We start from the raw sequence: 25673 nt of genomic DNA, 5'->3' as shown, positions 1-25673 counted from the left end.
TCCCGCCCTTTCTATTTCTTGGGCCCTCACTGAAAATTCTTTGTGAGGACAATTTAATCGAGAAAACCTTAGAGGTCATCAGTCTAAACAGCATGACCTTATTTATTGAGAAGTGGGTTCCGTTATGTAGCCTTGGCTGGTCTTGAAGTCACAGAGCTCTACCTGCCTTTGCCTCCCAGCGCTAGAATTAAAGATGTGTGCCACCATCTCCAGCCCACAAATTTTATTTTATTCTTGAGATTTATTATATAGTATTTAATTATGTGCATATATGTGTGATTCTGTGCACACGAGTGCAGGTGCCTGAGGAATCCAGAGATGTCAGATCTCCCTAGAGTTGGAGGTACAGGTGGTTGTGAGCAGCCCAAGATGGGCGCCGAGAAGCAAACACAGGTTCTCTCAGAAGAGCACTGTGTGCTCTTAGCTACTGAGCCATTTTTCCAGCTCCGAGGAGTTCTATTTTTACACAGTATTTTCTTAAATCCTTATGTAAATAGTGTCTTTACTGAACTTAAAACACAATGCCTCTTTGCTCACACAAGGAGACACACTAAAACACAAGTCTATGCTTAGGGCAGCTGTTCTTAACCTGTGGGTGAGACCCCCTTCGGGGGCCACATATCAGATATCCTGTATATCAGATATTTACATTACGATTCATAACAGTAGCAAATTTACAGTTATGAAGTAGAAATGACATAACCTTGTGGTTGGGGGGGTCACCACAACGTGAGGCACTATATTAAAGGGCCACAGCCTTAGGAAGGTTGAGAACCACTGGCTTAGAATCAGAAGTCAAGTGATGACGGAACTGCCCGACCTAGAGGTCTTCTAACCTATGCCACCCACCGCGCCCCTACCCCTTACCGAGTTGGTGCCGAGGATCTGCAGGTTGGGCTTCTCCGACTCCAGCAGCTTGGCCACCATCTTCAGGAAGCTTTCCACGAAAAGATTGATGCTCTGGCAGTGGCAGGCCATGAGCAGCTGGTCCAGCGCCTCCATGGCGATACACACGTACCTGAGGACGGAGGCATAATGGCTTACTTGGTCTTGTTCTCTCCGACCACCACACCTGGCTAGGGCTGTATCAGAGGAAGAAGATGCCTCCCTCCGTGGGCTGCCAGTGTCTGTACCGTGTTTCCAACAAGTGTTCACTCCAGACCAGAACTGAGAATCAGGGTGACACAGAGCTGTGAGGGGGACTTAAAAATGTTGAGGTGCTGGGCCCGGGTGGCACACGCCTTTAAACCCAGCACTGAGGAGGCAGAGGCAGGCAGGTCTCTATGAGTTTGAGACCAGCCTGGTCTACAGAGTGAGTTCCAGGACAGCCAGGACTACACAGAGAAACCCTGTTTCGGAACAAAAAGGAACAAGTTAAGGTTCCCCAGTCAAGCTCATGTGCTACCTATACAACAAAGAATGAGCCCCAAAGATCAGCTCTTCCTCATCCGTTCAGATCAAGTCCATCTTGGAACATGAGGTTGATATCTATAAACTCATGATTTTCTTCGGTCTTAAAAAAAAGTTTGGGTCTGTTAGAAAGGATTACCTGACCTCATCAGGCCCTAACGGCACTTCTGTGGCAGCCATCCAACTGCAGAAACTGCGTAGTAAACACATGTAGTAAAAACATGGCCTGAGCCACGGCAACTCTGTAGCAGAATCCACAGTGTCTTCTAAACTTGTTTTTAACAATTTTTCCCCCCTGAGACCGGGTTTCTCTGTAGCTTTGGAGACAGTTTTTATTTTTAAAGATTTATTTATTTTCTGCATACGAGTGCTTTGCCTGCATGCATGTCTGTGTACCGTGTGTGTGTCTGGTGCCTGTAGAGGCCAGAAGAAGGCGTTGGATCCCTGGGAACCACAATTACAAATGTTTGCGAGCAGCTCTGTGGGTGCTGGACATCAAACCCGGGTCCTCTGGAAGAGCATCCAGTGCTCTTAGCTACTGAACCATTTCTCCAGACCCTAAATCTGGTTTTAAAAACAGCCATTGGACACCGATGCTTAAAACATCCTTGCACTAACTTCGGTACAAAATGGTCATTAAAAAAAGCCTCTGTACTTCAATTTTTTTCTACTTTTATAAAATTTATGTCTGTAATCTCTATGAGCTAAGCCAGATACTAAATCCTTTAATATTACTAAATTCAATTATTAAGGATTATGGAAGTCGTCTCTGGGCATTCTAAAAGATGGATCATGTCATCCTTTTATCTATAAAGTCCGTATTTTTTTTCTTGAGGGGCCAGAGTGGAACCCAGGCTTTGCACATCCTTGTTAAACACACTGTCCCTGAGCGACAGCCCCAGTTCTCGGTGGTGGCTTTGGAACATAAAGGCAGCATTGCCTCTCAGAACTCATTTGGTGAATGGGAGCCCTGGGTCGGCATTCCTCCTACCCAGGACAGACGTGCTTCATGCGCCATAACCTTGACCTCCATAGACTGGCATAGTCACAGCCAAGATGCCTCCGGCAGCCCTGGCATTTCAGAGACTTCAAGTCACCCAAGCTGGAAAAGAAAACTGGCTGGGACCCCTGCCAGATGGGACAGGCCAGAGAGGGCAACCAAGGGAGTTAGGGGGGCAGGGATTCCCTGTAGGACACGTGGACATGGTCAAGTCACCAACCGTGGTTAGAAAATAACGGTAGGCAAAGAGAAATTCACCCTTTTTTTGTGGGTCATACCAGCATTTTTCTACTGACATTTTACTTTTCCTGGAGTTTAAATGAAATTAATAAAGGAAGGGGTGGGATGGGAGGCAAGAGAAGAAACTAGAAGGCCTCCCAAATCCTAGATCATTATTGTTCTTTCAGGGTGTGCGTGTGTGTGGAGTCTAGAATAATCTGATAAGAAAAAAAAATAGATAAATAAAAAAGAAATAAAACCTCTTCTTTCTTAGAAAAAACAAACAAACAAACTTGGCATTGACCAACACTAGAGATTCTGGTATAAAGTGAAAATCACGATAGAACTGAGATAGAAATGAAAAGAAATAAAGAATATAGGGCTTCGTTCCCTGAACATGCTGCCCTTGATGCTCCATTTCTCTTTTCTTTTTTTAAAGATTTATTTATTTATTATGTATACAGTACAGTGTTCTGCCTCCATGTGTGCCTATACACCAAACGGGGGCACCAGATGTCATTACAGATGGTTGTGAGCCACCATGCGGTTGCTGGGAATTGAACTCAGAACCTCTAAAAGAGCAGCCAGTGCTCTTAACCTCTGAGCCATCTCTCCAGCCCCCAACACTCCATTTCTGACCCCAGTGCTTAGAACGACACGGTTTTAACTATGGACTTGAATTTGGACTCCTTAATGATGACTCAGTGTTTGTCCTATTTTATTGCCACCTTCGCCCATGTGCCCTGCTTGTCAGACCTATGCTCTCAGGACAGAGGATGGGACTTTTGGGGGTACTGTCCACCAACAGGATTCCCAGGACAAGTTACCATCGTCAGAGATCTGGTGCTCTTTAACGTTTGTGAGTCTAGACTGGCCTGTGTGGGTACTTGGAGCAATGGGCTAGGGTGGAGCCGGGCCGTGGGGGAGGTATAGGCTGCTGCAGCAAACATCAGCGCCAAATATACCACGAGGGCTCCCCACATGCATGATGAAGAGGACAGGACACAAGCGACCTGGACCAGACTAGAAATCTCAGGCAGCAGGGGAGGATGCCAGGCAGGTAACAACCGGAAGAACCCAAGCTCAGACACCAACACAGGAGGTGAATGACAACCACAGAGAAAAATAGCTAGGGTGCCTGGTGCCTACGAGCCAGATGAGAAGTCTCTCTGTGAGTTCCGAGGGAGGCTGGTTCTGCTTGGACACCTTGTTCCAAGTCAGAAGTAGCCAGGGAACTCAGGGAAAGGTCTGTAGCGCAAGGAGAAGTGTGGGCAGAGGAGGCTGGGAGCTCCACCCAGTTGGATAGACAAGATGGACCTGGAGTCAGGGACCCTTATTCTGGGCATTCTGTGTATATTTAGTCAGCCCATTCCTCAGTTGAACTTTCTGAGATTTTTTTTATTGTTTGTTTTGTTTGTTTCTGAGACAGTTTCTTTGTAGCTTTGGAACCTGTCCTGGAACTTGCTCTGTAGACCAGGCTGGCTTAGAACTCACAGAGATCCGCCTGCCTCTGCCTCCTGAATGCTGGGATTAAAGGCATGCACCACCACTGCCCAGCACCTTCTGAGTCCCTTAGAAGGCCAGGAGCAGAGCGATAGTTTGGGCCCCAGCTGAGGAAGAGCGGGCCCAGCCTCTTCACCTAGCAGAGTCTGCAGTGCTAACTGCGGGGATTAGCCCACTCTCCCACCAACTTCAGATCCTTCTAGAGAACAATGCTGGGCCAGGGTCCTGAGGCTGCAGCAGCTCCGCCTCAGACTCCATGCTCAGTGCTCAGTGCTCAGCGTTGGGCTGGGGCAGAACTCCAGACACTGTCTGATATTACATGCTGCACACTGCGGTCCATGCTCGTGCCCTTGGTGGACCTGTCTCACTCAGAACTGTCCTTCCCTCCCCCTGTCCCCCTGTTTCTAGGGACGCTGAGCTGATCCGGAAAGAGAATGAGTGGAAGGAGAGAAGCACAGGAACGCTGGCCTTTTGCTCCTCTGCCTATCACCACCCTTTACACCAAACATCTTGAAATTCCGCCATCCTCTCTGTGCTCACAGCTGACATCTTTCTGGGGCCAGACACTCATGAATCAAGACCCCGTATCCAATGACAGGGTGACAATGCAGGAAGGCAGTAGCCATGAGCAGGTGGTTCTGGGGCTCACGGGGACCCACATCCAAGGTTCACATTGATAGGACCAAACCGTAAACAGACACCCTTATGCTAGGAAGACACACATCCGCTCACTGTCTGATGTGAAAATGTTGCTCTTCCAAGACCTCCACCCATGACAAGGACGAGACCAGGGGCTTGGGCAGGGAGCTACAGGAGGGCCAGGAGAAAGGATTCGAACAGACATTTTCCCAAATGTTTATGATCAAAGTCCTCCTTCAGGCTTTAAATACCTAGACGCCGCAAGGCTATTTTTAACAGGATGATGCCAATTTTGAATTGTCATTCCGCGAGCAGAGGAAGGATTCGAAGAGGCTCTGTCAGCTATGGACATTTTTAATCACAAGAAACATCACTGCAGAGAGCCCAAGTCCGCAGGGCAGAATCGGTGTTAAATGTTTAATGCTATTACTGGTACATTAGCTCTCGGTTCAGTCTAGGGTAGAGCCATTTTCACTTGCTTGGATGTGCTGTCCAGTACGTCAGAGCTCTTTATATAATCAGCATGCAAAGCATGCACGCCCCTCCTCTTATTAAGTGGCAACCTACTTCTAGCATAGAGAATGATCACGGAAACATTAGTTCTCATTCTGTTTTCACATAAAGGGTAGCCTGGTTTAATTTGCCAGAGTGGGTAGTAGAAAAAGACAAGGTCTCCTGAGTAAATTGGGAACATGGGGACCTTGGGAGAGGGTTGAAAGGGAGGGGAGAAGCAGGGGAGCAGAGAAAAACGTAGAGCTCAATAAAAATCAATTTAAAAAATTAAAAAAAAAGATTTGCCAGAGCTAGGGTAGAGCACATCCTTAGTACACACAAAACCTTTTCCTAAGCCCAGCATTTACCAATGATCCTTGGTTTCTCAACCTGAGGACCGTTCAACCAGTATGTGTGGTACTGGTTATATAATAAGGTGTGGTGGGCATGGCTGGGAGGTGGAAGACCCTAGAAGTTGAGGAGCCTGGAGTTGATTTTTTGTTTGTTTGTTTGTTTTTCAGGACAGGGTTTCACTACGTAGTCCTGGCTGTCCTGGAACTCATTCTTTAGACCAGGCTGACCTCCAACTCACAGAGATCCACCAGATTCTGCCTCTCGGGTGCTGGGATTAGAGGTGTGAGCTGCCACTGCCCAGCTGTGGAGTTGATTCTAAAGACTGATGATCTTAGTCTTTGAGTTGAAGAGCATGTCTAACTCTTAAGTGTCATATAATTATGATAATTAATATCTATTGGCCTGGGAAGACCAAACAGGAAGACTGAGAGAGGGAGACAAATCCCCTATTGTAATTTGAGCTAACAGATTCAAAGCCTGAACCAAGAAAAAGGCAGGAGCAGGCTGAAGATATAGTTCCATTGTCCTAGCATGTATGAAGCCCCGGGTTTGGTGTCCAGAACCACAATAACCTGGTATGGTGGGACATGTCTATGACCCCAGCACTGGAGAGGTGAAGGCAGGAGGGTTAGAAGTTCAAGCTCATCCTTAGCTATACTGAGTTCAAAGCCAGCCTTGGATGCATGAGACCCTGTCTCCCTTCATCATCCCCATCATTTCTTGCCCCCCACACAAAATAAGGAAAAACAAAACAACCTGAGGATCAGAAGGAAGTGGAGAATGGAGAGAAAGACTCGGGCAGAGTTGGATCCACAGGAACCATGGCTACCCATCACGTACTCAACCCTCTGCACCATGAGTAACACTACCGAGGCTTCTCGGGGTGAGCTGTTTGGCTGTGGATTGTGTCACGATGGCAGGGCAGCAGCAAGTACAATTGTGCTGTGGTCCACTCTGGAAGTAACACATGCCCAGGTGTTTAGGGAACAGAGAGAACACAAAGTCCTCGAGCTGTGCCATTCCCAGGGTGAATGCTCTGGATACATGGCATTTGGACTTGATTTTTTAGCCACTGAGGTTTGTTGATATTTTTTTAACTTGACCCTAAATACTACGTTTGTGGCCATTATAACCTAAGTTTTCGTATTTTTAATATCATTAGATAGTGATCTTTATAAACACTATTTTTATTATCTAGATATATTATCTATCTATCTATCTATCTATCTATCTATCTATCTATCTATCTATCTATCAATTATAGCATCTTATCAAATGATACGAACCATAACTTACTAGCCTTTCTTTTGCCAGACACTTAGGCCATTTCTAGGGTTTTATCATTCTAAGAGGCACTCTGGCCTGGGCATGGCACCCCACTTTGTATTCCAGTGCTATGAAGAGGAGACCAGAGGTCATCCTCAGCCACACAGCCAGGTGGAAGGCAGCCTGGGCAACCTGAGATTCTGCTGGTTGGGTTTTGTTTTTTTGAGGTGGACAGAAAACGCTGCAAAAAAACATCTTCTTGTAAAAGGCAGAGGCATTGAGATGGTTTCCTTGGGAAGCAATGGGCAGGAAAGGACACATATTTCATGACCTAGAAAATTTCAGCCAATTTGTTCCCTTTCCAGGAAGGTGTAAAAATGCCTTTTTACTTTCATAAAAATGTGATAAGATGACCCAGTAGTTTGGGCATGGACTGTGAGTCTGAACATTATCAGATGACGCTGCTCTCTGAGTGGCCCCTTTGCAAGCTTATCTTTCCCCCGGCCATCCTTCTCCTGACTCCCCAGGACTATTTGTTTGATGGTACTAACATGCGACCTGAATCCTTTGTCTTATTTGTTGTTAATATATATCTTTTGTGTTCAGTTTTAAAAATCTGAAGGTTTCAGCTAAGTAGTGGTGGCGTACACCTTTGCTTCCAGCACTCAGGAGGCAGAGACAGGCAGATCTCTATGAGTTTAAGGCCAGCCTGGTCTACAAAGTAAGTTCCAGGACAGCCAGGGCTACACAGAAATTCTCTGTCTTGATAAACTAAAAACAAAACAAATTTAAAAAAATCAGCATCAAGATTTAAACAGCTAAATGTATTGATCACTTTAAGATTTCTTCTCTCTTTTAAACACACAAAGTTGCTCTCAGACAATAATAAACATTTCACTAACGTATATTTTTGTCTTGTTTTGAGACGCAGCTCACACTTCTGAGGCTAGCCTTGCTCCGTTGCCTCCTGGGTGCTAGGATCACAGACGTGCTCCAGGGGGACTGGTTTATGCGACACTAGAGATTGAAGTCAAGGTTTCTAGTCTGCCAGACACCCGAGCAGCTAAGCTCCATTCCACCTTTCTCTACGGTGTGTGTTTTAGGGAACAAACCACCCCCACCTTTCTTCTCAGCACACAGTTGGCTCCACCTCACTTTCTCAGACCTTGAGGGGAGCTGGGCTGGGGAGAATAAACACGCGGGAGGCAGACCGACTGTGTGAGTTCTATGGGGACACGCAATGACTCGATGGATGTCAAACGGCTACTCCTCTAGAGCCACCAAGCCCTCTTCCCAAAAGTCCAGACTCATCCAAGGTCACCTGCCTCAGGGGAACACGTAAACCCACCCTCCTTGGTTTCGGGTTTTGTCTTTCCCAGTCTATCCAATAACTCAGCCCGTAGCTTTTTTCTTGAAATGTTATTACACTATCTTACCCTAAAAATATAATGCAATTTCTGAAAATCCATCTTGTTCCCCCTCACGTGCCTTACCCATAGCGATGGCGCCCCACGTCTCGGATGAGCCTCTCGGAGAGGTAGGCACCGATGCGATCCAGCTTCTCTGGAGCTGAGAGGGCATAGAAGGTCAGCTTCTCCATGTTGGTTTTCACCAGACCATCCTGTAGAAGACAGACAGCTCGACATCACCACGGCCCCGGTATGGTGGGAAGGCGCAAGTCTGGAGCAAATGTCAGTTCAACTAAGCTGATGTTTACAGGGTGTCTCTTATACAGGTGCTGGGCATCAGGCTCACTGAAAGGATGAAAACAGCACTTCCGTCCTCCAAGCATGGGGCTGGGGAGAACCTCCTAGCGTAGAGCTTGCCGTGTGAACGAGCGTCTGAATTCAGGTTCCCCAGAACCATAAAAAAAAAAAAAACCTCACACAGTCCTTGTAAGCTAAAAGTTTCCTGGGATCTGAGTGGTCATGGGAACATGGAGCTCCCTGAGGCTCTCTGCTCCCAGTTTAACCACAACAGCAGTGAGAGACTGGTCTCAAAAAAGCGTGGTGGAGTGTGATAAAGGTACGTGATGGTAATCTCTGACCTCCACATATGCGTGCAGACAGGTGTACCTGCACACATATGCGCACACACATGTACCGCATACACACAAATATCAACAGAAGGTGGTCTATGTGTATGCGCATTAACGTGTATATACGTGTGCGTGCAGAGACACATATTGGTATGGGTGAAGGATGTGGCATCACTAAAAGTAACTCAGAATTAAGGTGTCACCACCAAGACATAAAGAAGGCAATTCTGCAGCTCCTAGGGAATTCTCCAGAGGATCATGGAAATGGGAACCTCTGGCTGCCCATCCGGAGGAGGCCAGGAGTTCTCAAATATCAAGGCAAATGCATCATCTCTTGACATCCTCAGACCACAATGCCTAACACAGGGTGACACACAGAATGACAGCTTGGAAGCCACACAGCCAGGCCTCCTGTGCGATGCACAGCCAGACACCTGACAGATGCCAGAGGGAGCCGGGGAGAGACACGGGCTCCCGAGGCAAACGCGAGACAGGGCACGTCTTCACTAAACGACGGGAAAACATTTCCATCAGGAGAGTGAGCAACGGAGACAGGAGTGAGAAAGACGTGCCAACCATACAGCAACAGCCTGACACATCCCTACTAGCCTTCTGCACAGCCAGCCTTTAGAAGAGACAGATGTCCTTATTCTCCATGGGACAAAGGCCTTCCCCAGTCAACAGCCCACCCAGCCCTTCCTGTGACCCACCTCAGGATCTTCCGGGAAGATATTGTCCACCAGCCTCTTGTACCTGGGACGAAGGGCGCCACAGCAGCCACACACACCTGGGATGGGGAAACAAAAGCAAAAAACCAAACCTAGGAATGAAGCCTTCTCATGAGGCTGCAGAGACCGGGAACCCAGGACCTCTGAGGAAAGAACCCAGGGCTGAAGGGCCAATGGCCTTGTTCTTCCCAGAGCGGAGGTCTCCCACTGATTCCCACACGCCAAGACATTGGTCTTTTGTTTGTCTTCAGTTTAGGGACTGGGCAGAGTGGGGTGTTTAGGGTAGGAAACCAGAGCTCAGAAGAACACTTGGAGGGTGAGATCTCACGAGTGGGTGGGAATACATGTGAAAGCCGGGTGCTGCCATGCCACCACCCTACCATTTACACACACACGCACACACATGCCACCACCATTTACACACACACGCACACACACGCACACACATACACATATGCCACCACCATTTACACACACACGCACACACACCTACACATATGCCACCACCATTTACACACACACGCACACACACCTACACATATGCCACCACCATTTACACACACACGCACACACACGCACACACATATGCCACCACCATTTACACACACACGCACACACACATACACATATGCCACCACCATTTACACACACACGCACACACACCTACACATATGCCACCACCATTTACACACACACGCACACACCTACACATATGCCACCACCATTTACACACACACGCACACACACCTACACATATGCCACCACCATTTACACACACACGCACACACCTACACATATGCCACCACCATTTACACACACACGCACACACACCTACACATATGCCACCACCATTTACACACACACGCACACACACGCACACACATATGCCACCACCCTACCATTTACACACACACGCACACACACATACACATATGCCACCACCATTTACACACACACGCACACACACGCACACACATATGCCACCACCCTACCATTTACACACACACGCACACACACATACACATATGCCACCACCATTTACACACACACGCACACACATACACATATGCCACCACCCTACCATTTACACACACACGCACACACATGCCACCACCATTTACACACACACGCACACACACGCACACACATACACATATGCCACCACCATTTACACACACACGCACACACACCTACACATATGCCACCACCATTTACACACACACGCACACACACCTACACATATGCCACCACCATTTACACACACACGCACACACACGCACACACATATGCCACCACCATTTACACACACACGCACACACACATACACATATGCCACCACCATTTACACACACACGCACACACACCTACACATATGCCACCACCATTTACACACACACGCACACACACCTACACATATGCCACCACCATTTACACACACACGCACACACACGCACACACATATGCCACCACCATTTACACACACACGCACACACACATACACATATGCCACCACCATTTACACACACACGCACACACACCTACACATATGCCACCACCATTTACACACACACGCACACACCTACACATATGCCACCACCATTTACACACACACGCACACACACCTACACATATGCCACCACCATTTACACACACACGCACACACACGCACACACATATGCCACCACCCTACCATTTACACACACACGCACACACACATACACATATGCCACCACCATTTACACACACACGCACACACACGCACACACATATGCCACCACCCTACCATTTACACACACACGCACACACACATACACATATGCCACCACCATTTACACACACACGCACACACACACCTACACATATGCCACCACCATTTACACACACACGCACACACCTACACATATGCCACCACCATTTACACACACACGCACACACATACACATATGCCACCACCCTACCATTTACACACACACGCACACATGTGCACGCACGTACAACACACACACATATACACACATGCACGCACACATACACACACACACCATGAATTTCTGGGATCAGACTATAAAATCTACCCCTGCAGCCCATGAGTGTCCTGGGAAGATGAAGGCCACGTGGGGTGACTGCTCCTCCTGCCCTCACTGGCTCCCAAATCTCTATTTCCTGAGCCTCATTCTCCTCCAGGGTCCGTTCCTGTACCACTCCCTCTGCAGAATAGTCGTGACATGATGATAAATGGACAGGATTATTAACTACCAACAGACAGGAATTTCTAAGGCTTTTGTCTGTGGTGTTTGAAAGTGCACAGAAGAGCTGGTCTTGTTCTCCATGCCCCAGCCCTTCCCTGGTCCCCTGGCCAAATGGAAAAACTAAGAACAATGTGGCAGGCTTTACAAAGTGAAGTTTATTCCACCGAGAAGCCCCAGATGACCCTGTTCAGGATCTCTCATGCTGGGAAAGCAAAAGGTGTCCAGAAATCAAGAATAAAACAACTTAATGGATCAAGGAAATGGAAACATCTAGAAACTGTCCTCTTTAGCTTTCTTCCAGGCAGGACCATCCTCTGCTGTGTCCCAGATCCTTTGTGCCGAGAGTTGGGGGTAGGTAGAAAGTGGAGGGGTAGAGGTATCATAGAGGAGTCCATGGGGGCTTGGCAAAGCCCGTCCTGTGAAGAAAATTAGTGCCCCCGCCACCTGCCAATTACAGACGAGCTGTGTTTGCACACGCCTTCTACTTGAGACGCAGATGTTTGCTGGGAAGATTAGGGGGTCACTGAGAGAAGAATGAATTGCTGTAGCGGGAATTCCTCCGCCACACAAAGCAACCCGCATGGGCCAGTGGGAGAAGCAGTGAGGGAGCTCTGACTGCGAAGTCTGGTTGGCATCCAGCCAGGAGGAGGAGACAGCCATGGTTTGGGCTTCAGACTTCATGATTTGGGTTCGTGGGGATGGACGTGAACTTGAAGAAGTACAAGGCAGTCAGGGGCAGGGTGGCAGGGAACCGGTGTGTGAGTCCCACCCATGTCCCACAAGGAAGCCTTGTGGCCTCAGCCCCCACTACCCCAGACTCTTCTGGCTTCTCCTCTTTGCTTCTTCTTAGGCGAAAGCATTTAGGGCCATGTCCTGTTGGCACCCAGGATTATTTATGATGGGACATCTCCTAAGGGGATACATTTCCTCTCAGGGTCTCAAAGCCCAGGGTTTAAAGCCTGTAGGCTATACTGTCGTCTGTCTGGCCCAGCTTTCTGGACACTTTCTCCAAGTGTCCAGCTAGAACATATGGCAACTTGTTCTATCTCTAGAACAACTCCATAGGGTGAATGTGTATTATATTTATCCCTGCTTTACAAATAAGTAAACTGAGTCATGAAGAGGTTAAATGACCTGCCTGGAGCTGCACTGTGGTAATACATGGCCAACCAGGATTTAGTCCCCCCAAATCTAACTTCAGAGACCAAGCACATAACCACTGTACTGGGGCTGAGTGGGTTACATAGTTAGCAAGCTAGGAAAACTCAAAGCTCTAGTGCAAGGGAGGATGCGAAGAGATAGGATCGAAGGCAGGAGAGTGCACATGAGCATGGGATGCCCGGGATGCCACATTCCCACCCATGGCTAGGCAATACTGATGTTCCAGTTACTGGCGTCTCTTGGAGTCTGCAAAGTGGCACAGTGTGGTGGCTAAGTAATTTAGGCTCAAGAGTCAGAGAGGCCTGGGTTGAACTGGGCCCCAGTTCTTCTGGTTACTTACTGCATGGCCTTGAGTAAGTAATTCAACCCAGATCCACAATTCCTCATAGATACATGGTAATGTTCCCACTTAGGGGACCTAAGAGACATTGCATCTTTCTTTCTTTCAACATCGTAGAAGAAAAGACAAGACACAAAGACCAGGCAGGACCAGGCTGAGGAAGGCTGTGCACAGCTAACAGCTTTGAGACACTAAGGATGGCACAGGGATGTCTGCCAGGGAGCTGTGTGGATGGGCCACCCAAGACTGTGGACCAAGGTCAGACAGAGCTGAGTGACTTATCAAGACAGGACAAGGGAGGGCAGAGCCCAGCAAGAAGAGAGTACCTCCTAGAAGGAAAAGGGTAAGGTAAGACTGGGGGGTTCGCGTATACAAACAAGAAACCCAGGGCACAGGATAGGACTGAAGTCCGGGGGTCATCTGCCTGTGTGGAGTCATTGAAGCTGCATGGTGACACACGGGAACACCACAGGAGATGGGTGGGGTGGGAGAAACAACTGCTGAGGGCGGGTGGGGACGGAGAAAAGACGCACAGAGCCTGTGATCCCCACCAGTCTTCCATAAAGCATGTCACCTTCATTCTCAAGTTATGTCTCTGCCTCTTTCTTAAGGTCTTCCAAACCCAGACGCTAGAGCCTTCGGGCGGCTAACACTGGTCTCCGATGATCTTATGAACAGCCCCTGAACACTAAATTCCCATCTCGGAGATCTAATTAACCAATTCACAAGCTGCTGGTGTCCGAGAAGCAGTCTTTTTAGAATGTACATGTTTTTGGTTTTGTTTTGTTTTAAAGCCCCACAGGCAAAGGGAATAATCCCTCACTGTAGACATTTGGGTGTTGGGGTGTTTATGAGAAAACTGGCTCACAGGTGTCTGAACCCTGTTGGGTGCTGGAGTTTTGTTTGTTTTTCAACCTTTACAGTGTTTAAAATAAGGTAGAGATATGAAATGAACACCCTGGTGTAAGAGGGAGGAAAAGCTCAGAAACAAAACAGTAGTTTTGTCAGTTATAAGTAGTTTACCAAGCCGGGTGGTGGTAGCCCAGCACATAATCCCCACACTCGGGAGGCAGAAGCAGGCAGAGCTCTGTGAGTTCGAGGCCAGACTGGTCTACAGAGCAAGTTCCAGAGTAGGCACCAAAACTACAGAGAAACCCTGTCTCGAGGAAAAAAAAGTAGTTCATCACACAGTTAGTATAAAGCTGTGTCCTAGTAGAGGAGTCGGCAGGACACTCAGCCCAGGGCTGGGATGCACGGGCTTCTTATCTGCTTGCTTTTAGAGACTGAACAATTATCATCACATAGCTAGAGGTTTTTTTTTGTTGTTGTTTTTTCCTGGAATCTCAGCCATAGGACAGTAGACACTATATAGCTTCTGCACTTTCTAGGCAACCTGGAGGTAAGGTGAGGGTGGGGGTGGGGGCAGTTCGGAGCCAAAGCAGGTAAAGTAGGTGCTGGGCAACTCACAAGCCTCTCCCTGAGTGTCCTACCCAACTCACAACCAAACAAAGCAATATGATGCAACTGAAAACAGCTCATTGGAACGAGAATTCAATAGGCTTGTCAAGTGTTTCTTTAATCTTGCTCCTGACAGCACTGATTCTTGATGTTAGCACACGGAAGTGGGTGGAGATTAGCTCGAAGCCACCTGCCTATATTGTACCTTTTAATTCTTGTCCATTTTATTTCAAGGAGAAAACTGCCCCCCTCCATGGTCATCTCTCACTCTCTGGAGACTGTACCAGGCAGATGCAATCTCCAGGCACCAAAGGCAACTTTCTAAATACTCTTTTTGTCACTAAGACCTCACCTGCCTAAATTTTTTATACCTATTTTAAGGGAAGTGAAGAAAAGTGGCCTGGCCAACTTCCCTGTTTATATATATATATATATATATATATATATATATATATATATATATATATATATAAAACAGGAAGATACACACAGTATCTCGGGATACTCAAAAATCAAATGATTAACAGACTTTAACAGACTGTCCAGTTACAAGGCTGCAGGGATACACAACAATTTGAAAGCTAAGTATGGTCAGACTGCCCTGGTCCCCTCTCCTCCTTCTTCCCTAGGACTCATCAGCCCTGATGCAAGGACTCCTCTCAGGACACTGGCGTTGAAGATCCCCTCTTAGAGAATATTCTTCTCACTATTTTTGGGGGGGAGGAGGCTTTGTTAATTTCTCAAGGAGGGTTGCCCACAAATAGCCTAACTGGGGGAAGTTCCCTTGGCCCTGTTCCCCTTTTGTTTTTGCACCAATTTAGCTTGTCAAAGGTGGGGGCAGTCTCTGCTCTAGCCCAGGACCAGGACAGGCGAAGGTGGTTGGAGGTTTAGGTACATACTTTCTGAATGAAGCAATGATTGTGACTCAGGAGAAGCCAGTGGGGTTAAATTGAAGCCAACAGGAACCCATTCTAAGGCACTCAGCAACAGTTCCAGACATGCATTGGCCTTGGAGGATCTTGGGAAGGATTGTGGCCTTGAATCCCACAGGGTGGCCACTGCCTCCAGCACTCTGGTCCAGATCACAGCTCAGGGCTCTGGGATCCTATCTTCTACAGGACAGGTCTTTGAAGCAGGCATGCTGGAGATGAGTAGCCAGAGGTCAGAGTTCTCCTGCCTGCCCATGCCACATACCCTGGCCTTCCCCCACCTTCTGGCCTCTGAGTGGCTCAAGTACTCCCCTCAGACGACACTTTTCCACTGAGGAAGGACAGGGGTTTTAAATGCTCCTCAGGCATTGATGGGCAGCCATGGTGAAGGCACCGGCCCACTCTGGCTGTTCTGGATCAGATGGCAAACAACCCCAGCTGCTGGCAACCTCATCTGGCCTGCCGGCATTGTCAGCCTTGCCAGCTCCTTCCTGCTGCAGCTTTTTCTCCAGGGCTCCGCCTGCTCCCATCCTGGGTTCTTGACCAATCTGTTCTTTTGGACAGAACTGCCTGTGCCAAGTGGAAGATGGAAACGAAATCCCTAAAACTAAACATGACAAACTTTTCAAAATCTAGGCCTCCCTGGGTGACTCCCTCCTCTCAGCCCATAGGAGCTGTAGTCCAGGACCCAAGGGTCCATCCCGTCTATATTCCTCGCCCTCTTGCCTCGCCACCTCTGGCTCCCTCACGCTCATCTCTAATATCCAACAGACCCCAGGGTTTACCACTTGCCTTGGGCTAAGCACTAGTCAAGGACTTTGTAAGTATTTCAAGTAGAACCTGTCATGACCCCGTAAGACAGAGGGAAGAGCCGAGAGATTATCCTGCCCAGGATCTCACAGCATATGTCTTTTTACCAGGAGTCTCCCTAACTCTCTCATTGCTATAACTGAGATGCATCTTCAGCCACCGCCCTCCCGGCAAAGCTCACTCTGTATTGTCACTTGACTAGAAACCTCCTGGATGCTTGACATTATCCCATCAGTCGGTCTTCTTGTTTCCATCCATTTCCGATGTAGCATTAAGGTAACTCTGGTTTAGTTTGCTTCCCAGCAGAAGAGTTAGGGTGGCTCCACTTCTGCACCAAACTCCCAACCCCAGCACTTAGCATTGAACCAGGGAAGCCCACTCCAGGCGGAGGGCATCCTGCCCTTCAGCTATCCTCCACTATAGTTGATTTTTGTGCTCTCTGCCTCATAGGCGCGGGGCCATGGCAGAGAACAGACTGCATCATAGAACGTCCTGACAGAAACAGGGGGGAGCATGCTGCAAATGAGGTGACAGAAATGCCGGGTACGAGCTGGCGGGGAGGGGGTAACCAGCAGCACAAAACACCCTGACTCAGGGCCCGGACCTCCCTAGTTGCTTCCATCCCTAAGGCCTCTGCCAGAATCTCCTCCGCCAGCTGGAATCTGTGCGCGTGCACACTTTGCACTGAGCCACACAGGCAGAACCACGCCGTTCAGGCTGTTATTTCAGTGATTCATCTTTTCTTCCTCTAGAACAACTGTAAGTTGCCCAGGTCTTGTGTCTTGCAACCCTGACCTCTGTACAGTATCCCGAGTGCAGCATGCCGGGAGGAAGGCTGACATGCCTGTGACTTCACCTGCCTTTGATCGCGTGAGACCCAGGGAAGTCCTTCCTTTCCTCTTGGCTCTTGTTTTCTGTCCTAAAAACATGAGTTCCATTATCCCCATTCACACACACACACACACACACACAACCTTTATGCTCAAAATAGCCCATATTTATTTTCTTCTATAATCTTTCTATAAAAACAAGGGCTAGACTTGGTCATCCCTACCAAAATAAATGGAATTTAGAAAAAAAAACCAGCAAAACAATTCACAATAAAGTCTAAGCCAGGGCTAATGGCACAGACAGCCCTTTCAGATGAATTGGAGGAAATGGGACAAAGTTCAGAGAAAAAGGCGGGTCACCCCCATGTGGTACGTCCCATGAGGACCCAGCTTGTGTTCCGTGAACACTGGTTAGACTCCAGCAGCTGCACAGCACTTGCTGGGCCGTGTGGCCAGGAGAAGGAAGTTAAATATAAAGACAGGCAGTCACCAAGGGCCCCATCCTTTAGTTGGAGACGTGAGACCCCCACAGAGTTGTTGATGGGTTCCAGTGAGTCCAAGGGTCCGTCAGACTGAAGATATCTCTGAGCTGAATGAATGTAGAAACACACCCAACGAGGCAAGACTTGAACTGGGTCCTTAGAGGGACAGCATGCAATGAGAAGTCAAGCCACTGATTGGGGGGTGGGGGCAACAAACTTACCTAAGCCATATTCTTCCTTTCCCTTGCTTCGAATCTAAAAAGACATCATGCTCTTAGGGACACATTTATAAAAAAGAATGAAAACCCTGTGATCGCATTATCTGGAGATAATGACTGACATGGTGGGGCTTTTGTTCTAGATTTGTTTCCATGTTTTCACATATTTTAAAAAGACATGATATTTGGGTTCCACGGGCTACTACTGCCAAAGCTTACTTTCTTCTTGTGTCAGGGATACTGTGACTTTCTCACTAGATATTATTTTTTTTATTTTTTATTTTTATTTTTTTTTATTTTTTTATTTATTTATTTTTTTTTTGGTTTTTCGAGACAGGTATTTTTTGGTTTTTCGAGACAGATATTATTTTTTGCTCAAACATAAATGACTGCTTATTATTCCATCTTTTGACCAGATGCCGATTTATTTAATCATTGCCTGTTGTTCCCGATTTCTCATTACTCAGAGCGAGGCGGCCATTTGCCCTGGGTAATTAAAGCCAGGGAGCCACACAGGCAGAGCCCGGGTCTGCTCGGTCGGCGATAAGGACACTCATGGCACCATGTGGCTGCAGGACAGGTGGACGGTTGGGAGGCACAAGGGTGAGCACCAGCGCCTGTCTCTCACCCAGGGAAGATTCTGGATGGAGAACAAGAGAAGATGCAGGTGAAAAGGAATTTGGGGAAGGAACCGGTTTCTAGACAGATCTCCCTGAAAAAAGGATTCTGCAGCAGCTGAATTCTCTCCAGGGAGGCAGATGCTGGCAGGCGCTGGCAGGAGCAGGCTGACCTTTCACGCGCCAGAGCCTCCAAGATGCTCACCGCTTCCCAGCCAGTCTCGGTTAATTTGATCGCCACCTTAATTGAGAATGGGAATCTTAAAAGAAACGTATCTGATTGATTTCATGTCAGGATTTCAATTCCTTACTACCTGTGAACTTCCCCTGAGGGTTTCAGCACCACTTTCCAAACAGATAACAAATAAAACCAAATGGAATCTCTTCCGATTGTCTGACTCTTGGGACCACAGTCGGTAGGAAACGTTTGTCTCAACCATTTCCACGGGGGCCTGATAGACTGGTTTTCGAACCCCCGACCCAGCTCTGATGGCCGTACAAACTGAAGCAAGGTATCTAAGCCTTTGCGTGCCTTAGCCTATGCATCTGTGAAACTGGACTGAAGATGTCTGCTTCTCAGGGCTGTGGCAAAGACTAACACGAAACAAGTGACGCCATTAGCATAGTTTCTGCTGCAAGACAAACACTCGGTCACTATCAGTCACCACCACCACCAAATAGTACTATGACAACTATTATTATTATTATTATTTAGATTTTGTTGTTGTTGTTGTTTGTTTTTCAATACAGGGTTTCTGTGTAGCCTTGGCTGTCCTGGAACTTGCTCTGTAGACCAGGCTGATCTTAAACTCAGAGACCCTCTGCCTCTGCCTCGCGAGTGCTGGGATTAAAGGCATGTCCTGCCACTTCCCGTTTTAGATTCCTTATTTTATGCGTATGAGTGTTTTGCCTGTATGTACATATGTGTATTGCTGTATCTGGTGCTTTCAGAGGCCAGAAGAGGGCATTGAATCCCCAGGAATTGGAATTACAAAAGGTTATGAACCACAATGTGGATGCTGAGGACCAAACCTGGGTCCTCTGGAAAAGTAAGTGTGCTTAATCCCTGACTGAATCACCCCTCTGCCATCATCATCATCATCATCATCATCATCATCATCATCATCATCATCGCCATCATAGGCGGAGTCTCTAACCCAGTCTGGCCTTGAACTCCCCAAGTAGCTGAGGAAGGCCTTGAATTTCTGGCCCTACCTCCACTGCCCAAGAGCTTGGGTTACAGGCATGCGCAGCTCTGCAAGGCTGATGGTTTACGCAGTGCTGGATATGAGTGGCTATGGATGTATGACATGGGCTCCATGCATGCTAGGCCAGCACTCTACCAACTTGGTTACATTCTCGGTTTCAAGTAAACGTTATTGACATTTCTACAGCTGGGGTGAGGTCACAGTCACTAGCGTGTTCCACGTGTACTGATTTGGACCCACAGTAACGACTCAAAAGCTGAGCGTGGTACTCTGTGTCTGTAACCCAGAGTAGAAGGGGCAGAAACAGCCATAACCCTGGGGCTTGCTGCCTAGCCAGCCTAGTCAACTGGTGAGTTCCAGGTTCAGTGAGAGACCCTGCACCAGACAACAAACCCAGCAGCAACCTTTGGCCTCCACCTACGCATATACATGCACGCACGCATACGCAAATGCACACACACACACACACACAATTTCTTTCCCAACTTATAAGAAAGGTTTCAAAATAGAAGCAATTGAAATAGCAGAAAATAATTGGCCACTACAGCTTTCTATCTTTATCTTATTATTATTATTATTATTATTATTATTATTATTATTATTATTTTTGGTTTTTCGAGACAGGGTTTTTCTGTGGTTTTGGAGCCTGTCCTGGAACTAGCTCTGTAGACCAGGCTGGTCTCGAACTCACAGAGATCCGCCTGCCTCTGCCTCCCAAGTGCTGGGATTAAAGGAGTGCGCCACCACCGCCCGGCTATCTTATTTTTTAATATGCAAAGATGTATGTATTCTATGTGTATGAGTGTTCTGCTCGCATGTATGTATGTGTTCCACAAGTGTTCCTGGTGCTTATGGATGTCACAAGAAGGCACGGAATCCCTTGAAATTGGATTTAGGATGGTTGTGAGTTACCATGTGGGTGCTGGGAACAGCCCAGGTCTTCTGAATGAGTAACAGAGTGCCCTCAGCCACTGAACCTGCCCCTCTATAGTTTATGGTTGGCTCGTATCTTAGTTAGGGTTCTACTGCTGTGATGAAACACCAGGACCAAAAGAGTAAGTTGGGGACGAAAGGGTTTATTTGGTTTACACTTCACTATCACTGATGGTCATCGAAGAAAATCAGGGCAGAAACTCAAACAGGTGGGAACCTGGAGGCAGTAGCTGATGCGAAGGCCATGGAGGGTATAAACGGAGACTGCTCGCTTGTTGCCTGGCCGCTCAGACACAAATAATCACACAGAAACCATATTAATTACAACACTGTTTGGCCAATATCTTAGGCACATTTCTAAACAACTCTTACATCTTAAATTAACCCATTTCTATTAATTTGTGTATCGCCACGAGGCTGTGGCTTACCCTAGATAAGGTTCTGGCGTTCTGGTGTCTTTCTCCTTTGGCAGCTACAAGGCATCTCTCTGACTCCACCTACTCTCTCTCTATATCTCTGTTCAGATTTCCTGCCTGGCTTTACTCTGCTAAGCCACTGGCCAAAACAGTTTCTTTATTAACCAATGGTAATAAAACAGATTCACAGTATACAGAGGGGAACCCCACATCAGAGGGGTGCTGCTTACTGGCTCACTCCTCGTGGCTTTCTCAGTCTGCTTTCTTCTATAACTCAGGACCACCATCCCAGAGCTGTCATCACCCACAATGGCCCCATCAATCAGTAATTAAGAAAATGCCTTAGAGGCTTGCCTACAGCCCAATTTTAGGGATGCCATTTCTTCTTTTTTTTTTTAAAGTGTCTCATTATTTTCTCTTCTGTCCAACTAATTTCTGTTGGATTTTCTTTTTTTAAATATTTATTTATTATTTATTATGTATACAATAGTCTATCTGTGTGTATATCGAAGGCCAGAAGAGGGCACCAGACCTTATTACAGATGGTTGTGAGCCACCATGTGGTTGCTGGGAATTGAACTCAGGACCTTTGGAAGAGCAGGCAATGCTCTCAACCACTGCGCCATCTCTCCAGCCCAGGATGCCATTTCTTAATTGGCATTCCTTCCCTTCTCTCAGATGATTTCAACCTGTATCAAGTTGACATAAAATGAGCCAGCAAGAGTGTGAAGCACAAACAGCCATTAAGAAAGCCCATCTTGGGCTGGAGAGATGGCTCAGAGGTTAAGAGCACTGACTGCTCTTCCAGAGGTCCTAAGTTCAATTCCCAGCAACCACATGGTGGCTCACAACCATCTGTAATAAAATCTGGTGCCTTCTTCTGGCCTACAGGCAGGATACTGTATGTATGTATGTATGTATGCATGTATGCATAAACAAACAAACAAACAAAAGAAAGCCCATCTTAAACCCAGGTGATGTTCATGTTCCCTGATGCCCAAGGGCAAAGCTCCGAGTGAAAACAACAGAAGGGGCGCCAACCACCATCAGCAGTAACGACGAGCATGGTTTGAGCTCATCTGCGCTGGCTACTCTGCTCCCTTTCAGTGAATCTCTACATAGTCTCTGGAGTTGGTAATCTTGTATTCCAGATGGTGGTGAACCCAGGCTCTTCTCCAACATGCTGACTTGAAGAGACTGAGGTCTCTACTGCAAATACCTCATATTGTTGCTAGATTAAAAAAATAGAAATGTGAATATATTCAAAAGGAGTATGAAACACATTAAAGTCAGTTCATACACATTAAATATTATGCATGCACAGCCCGGGTTGCTGAGGAGATCGGAGCTGGGGTGGGAAAGTGTTGGGGAAGAGTGATTTTGAACATGACTAAGAGAATTCCACTGTACTGTGAGAAAAGGCAGTGGTCAGTGTGGGGGAGGGCAGAGAAGCACACGTCCTGGGTGAACATGCCTCTGTGCCCGTGTCCCCACCGGCATGCTGCTGGACATGAGCACAGGTGTCCACAGAAGCCAGCAGAGGGCACAGGGTCTTTCAGAGCTGGAGTGGCAGGCTGCTGTGAGCCACCTGACTGGGAACTGAACTGGGGTCCTCTGCAGGAGCAGGGTGAACACACACTCCTGACTGCTGAGCCGTATCTTCAGCCCCTGAGGGTGTATTACTCTATGTGCCTACCTTGGACATTTTACATTAAAACCCCAAATTCTCATGCGGTTTTATTGCCACTCTTCACATGGAAAACCAGAAGGGCTAATTTTTATTTTTTCCGAGATAGGATTTCTCTGTAGCTTTGGAGCCTGTCCTGGAACTAGCTCTTGTAGACCAGGCTGTTTGTTTTTTTTGTTTTGTTTTGTTGGTTTTTTTTTTTTTAACCAGGATGTTCTTGAACTCACAGAGATCCATACTGGGATTAACAGAAGGACTAATTTATTGGCCCAAGATCCCACAAGCAAGGAAAGAGATCAAGCTAGCTCTCAAACTTCAGAGCAATTGTTCATAGGAAGATATAAAGTGAGAAAGAACATGCCATGCAGGTATGGAGAGAGTATGTTCAAGTAGAAAAAAGACAAATTCTGAGATGGAATACTTTTTTAAAAAGTTGTCCACAGCCAGGCAGTGGTGGCACACACCTTTAATTCTAGTACTCAGGAGGCAGAGGCAGGTGGATTTCTGTGAGTTCCAGGACAGCCAGAACTGTTACACAGAGAAACCCTGTCTCAAAAAACAAAACAACAACAATAAAAAGTTGTCCACAGGACTAATGAAATGGCTCAGTGGGTAAAGGCACTTGCCACCAAGCCTGGTGACGCGTTCACTCTCCAGAACCCACATGGTGGAAGGAAAGAAGCAGCTCCCACAGGTTGCCCTCTGATTCCACGGCAATTTTTATGTAGCATGCTTGCACCCACCCAGACTCCCACACACCCAGTAAATAAGTTATCAATAAGTGAGGAAGCTGAAATCACTTTTGTGGACGGAACCAATGATCAATGTCAAGTTCCTTATACAGAACCCTATTATCCCATCATATCAACACTAGAGGATGCTGTGTGAAGAGCACATGGGACTTCTCTGTATGTTTCTTTACAGCTACCTAGCAATCTATATTTCCTAATAAATTTTAAAGTTTAATGTGATAAAGGTAACGAGGACTCACCAAACTAGGCTAGAGCTATATGTGACACAGCCGCCTCATTCAAGCCCTCTGCAGGCTTCCTCGTCCCCAGGAGGTGCGCAGCGTAACTCCCACAATTAAGTGGGCTCCTTCCCATTTTATATGCATTTCCTCCCCTTGTCAAGTAGCATTTTGAATGGGTGTTTCAAACTCCAGGGAGACCCACAAGAATTACTGCATTTTTTTCCAAATTCTTTGACATTTAGCTTACTTACATCTTCACGCAACAGCATGAAAAAATAATGTTGGAACGACTATGCCTGTACAGCTGTTCCCATTTATTTATTTATTATTCATTTTATATTTTTGAGACAGGGTTTTTCTGTGTAACCCTGACTGTCCTGGAACTAGCTGTTCCAGGTTGGTCTCAAACTCACAGAGATTCGATTATCGCTGCCTCCCCAGTGCTGGGATTAAAGGCATTCGCCACCGCCACTCATCATTTTCCTAGAGTATTCCCTGAGGATGAATTTCAAGAGTCCAAAGGTACATGCAGAAGTAAGGCTCAAGCATCCGAACTGTATCCTCAGGAGAGGATAGGTCCCCACGGGAACAGGTGAGGACTGCAGACTGGGGGTGCTTTGCTTGCTGGGTTAACAAGGAGAAGGCAGCCTGGGGTCCAGCGTATGGTGTGTGTGTGTGTGTGTGTCAGGGGGTGACTTCTAGGCTCTCAGAAGAGAAACCTGACTATGGATTCGAGCGTAGAGTGATCAGAAGGGAAGCTGTTACAAGGAGCTGGAGCCAGGAGGGAGGCCTAGAAGAAAGCGATGGGGAGCCGAGGACGAAACCCTGACTAACAGCATAGAGAGGGAGAAGCCAAAGGGTTGGGGTTACCGACCAAAATGGTGACTCTCCATTTCCATGGATGCTTTGGAAGCCACACTGGTCCTGAGAGCTGGATTAGAACGCATCCCACCCATGCGGGAATGACAATATATATCTTTAAAAATCCAGCGTGTTTAAGCTTTTTCAATTTATTTTATTTATTTCTAGCATGCATGGGAGCAGGGGCACGCATGTGGAGGACAGAGCAACCGTGGGAGTCAGTCCTCTCCTTCCACCACGTGAGTCCCACGGATCGAACCAAGGTCACCAAGCTCACACAGCAAGTGTCTTTCCTCACCGAGCCATCTCGACAGCCCAGAACGACAATATCAATACTCTCATATCAACAGAGTGCCTCATGAGGTTTGAGAAACAGGCATGAGACACAAGGCGAGTTGGGTTCAGAAAATTACCACATAGTCTTCAGGGAAAACAATAGAGAGAGGCTTCCAACATTGGTAATCTATTTTGCTGGTTCCCCCAAACATAGGCACAAGACATACTTTCACTGTGATGTCTGCCAACAAAGGCATTCCCAGTGAAACCCAGCCAGATGGCTGAAATGTGTTTGAATAAATAATTTAAGTGCAAACTTCACTGGCATTATTTTGAAGACAAGGAGACACCATGGAAAAATTCCTAGGGCTCGGATGTTTAATAAAAAAAATATACAACAGTCCCTGGGTGTCTGCAGCTTCTGAGGTTTGTTACCCAAGGTCCATCTTGGTGCGAAGACATTAAAAGGAAAACTGCAGAAGTACGCAAAACTCCGAAGTTCTAAATAGCATGCTATTCCAAGTGGCATAATGAAATCTCATGGGGGTCTCCCTCCACCCAGGCCAGGATGTGGAT

The 25673-nt window shown here is 47.2% G+C and overlaps 1 protein-coding gene across 2 annotated transcripts in view; it reads right to left on the bottom strand.

Annotated features, from left to right (window-relative positions):
• Positions 1-25673, bottom strand: part of Efr3b (EFR3 homolog B) — an 81999-nt gene that overhangs the window by 33252 nt on the left and 23074 nt on the right. Inside the window, exons 2-4 of one of the 2 annotated variants that reach the window (XM_075955729.1) lie at positions 9632-9708; positions 8377-8504; positions 868-1018 (exon numbers count right to left, since the gene is read on the bottom strand). The exons of the other annotated variant lie outside the window; for it this stretch is intronic. Coding sequence (XP_075811844.1) covers positions 868-1018; positions 8377-8504; positions 9632-9708 — 356 coding nt within the window. The remainder of the gene's footprint in view (positions 1-867; positions 1019-8376; positions 8505-9631; positions 9709-25673) is intronic. 2 annotated transcript variants of the gene reach the window in all.

Source organism: Microtus pennsylvanicus, chromosome 21 (genome assembly GCF_037038515.1).
Source record: "Microtus pennsylvanicus isolate mMicPen1 chromosome 21, mMicPen1.hap1, whole genome shotgun sequence".
NCBI lineage: Eukaryota > Metazoa > Chordata > Mammalia > Rodentia > Cricetidae > Microtus > Microtus pennsylvanicus.
This window is presented reverse-complemented; position numbering and strand designations above follow the sequence as displayed.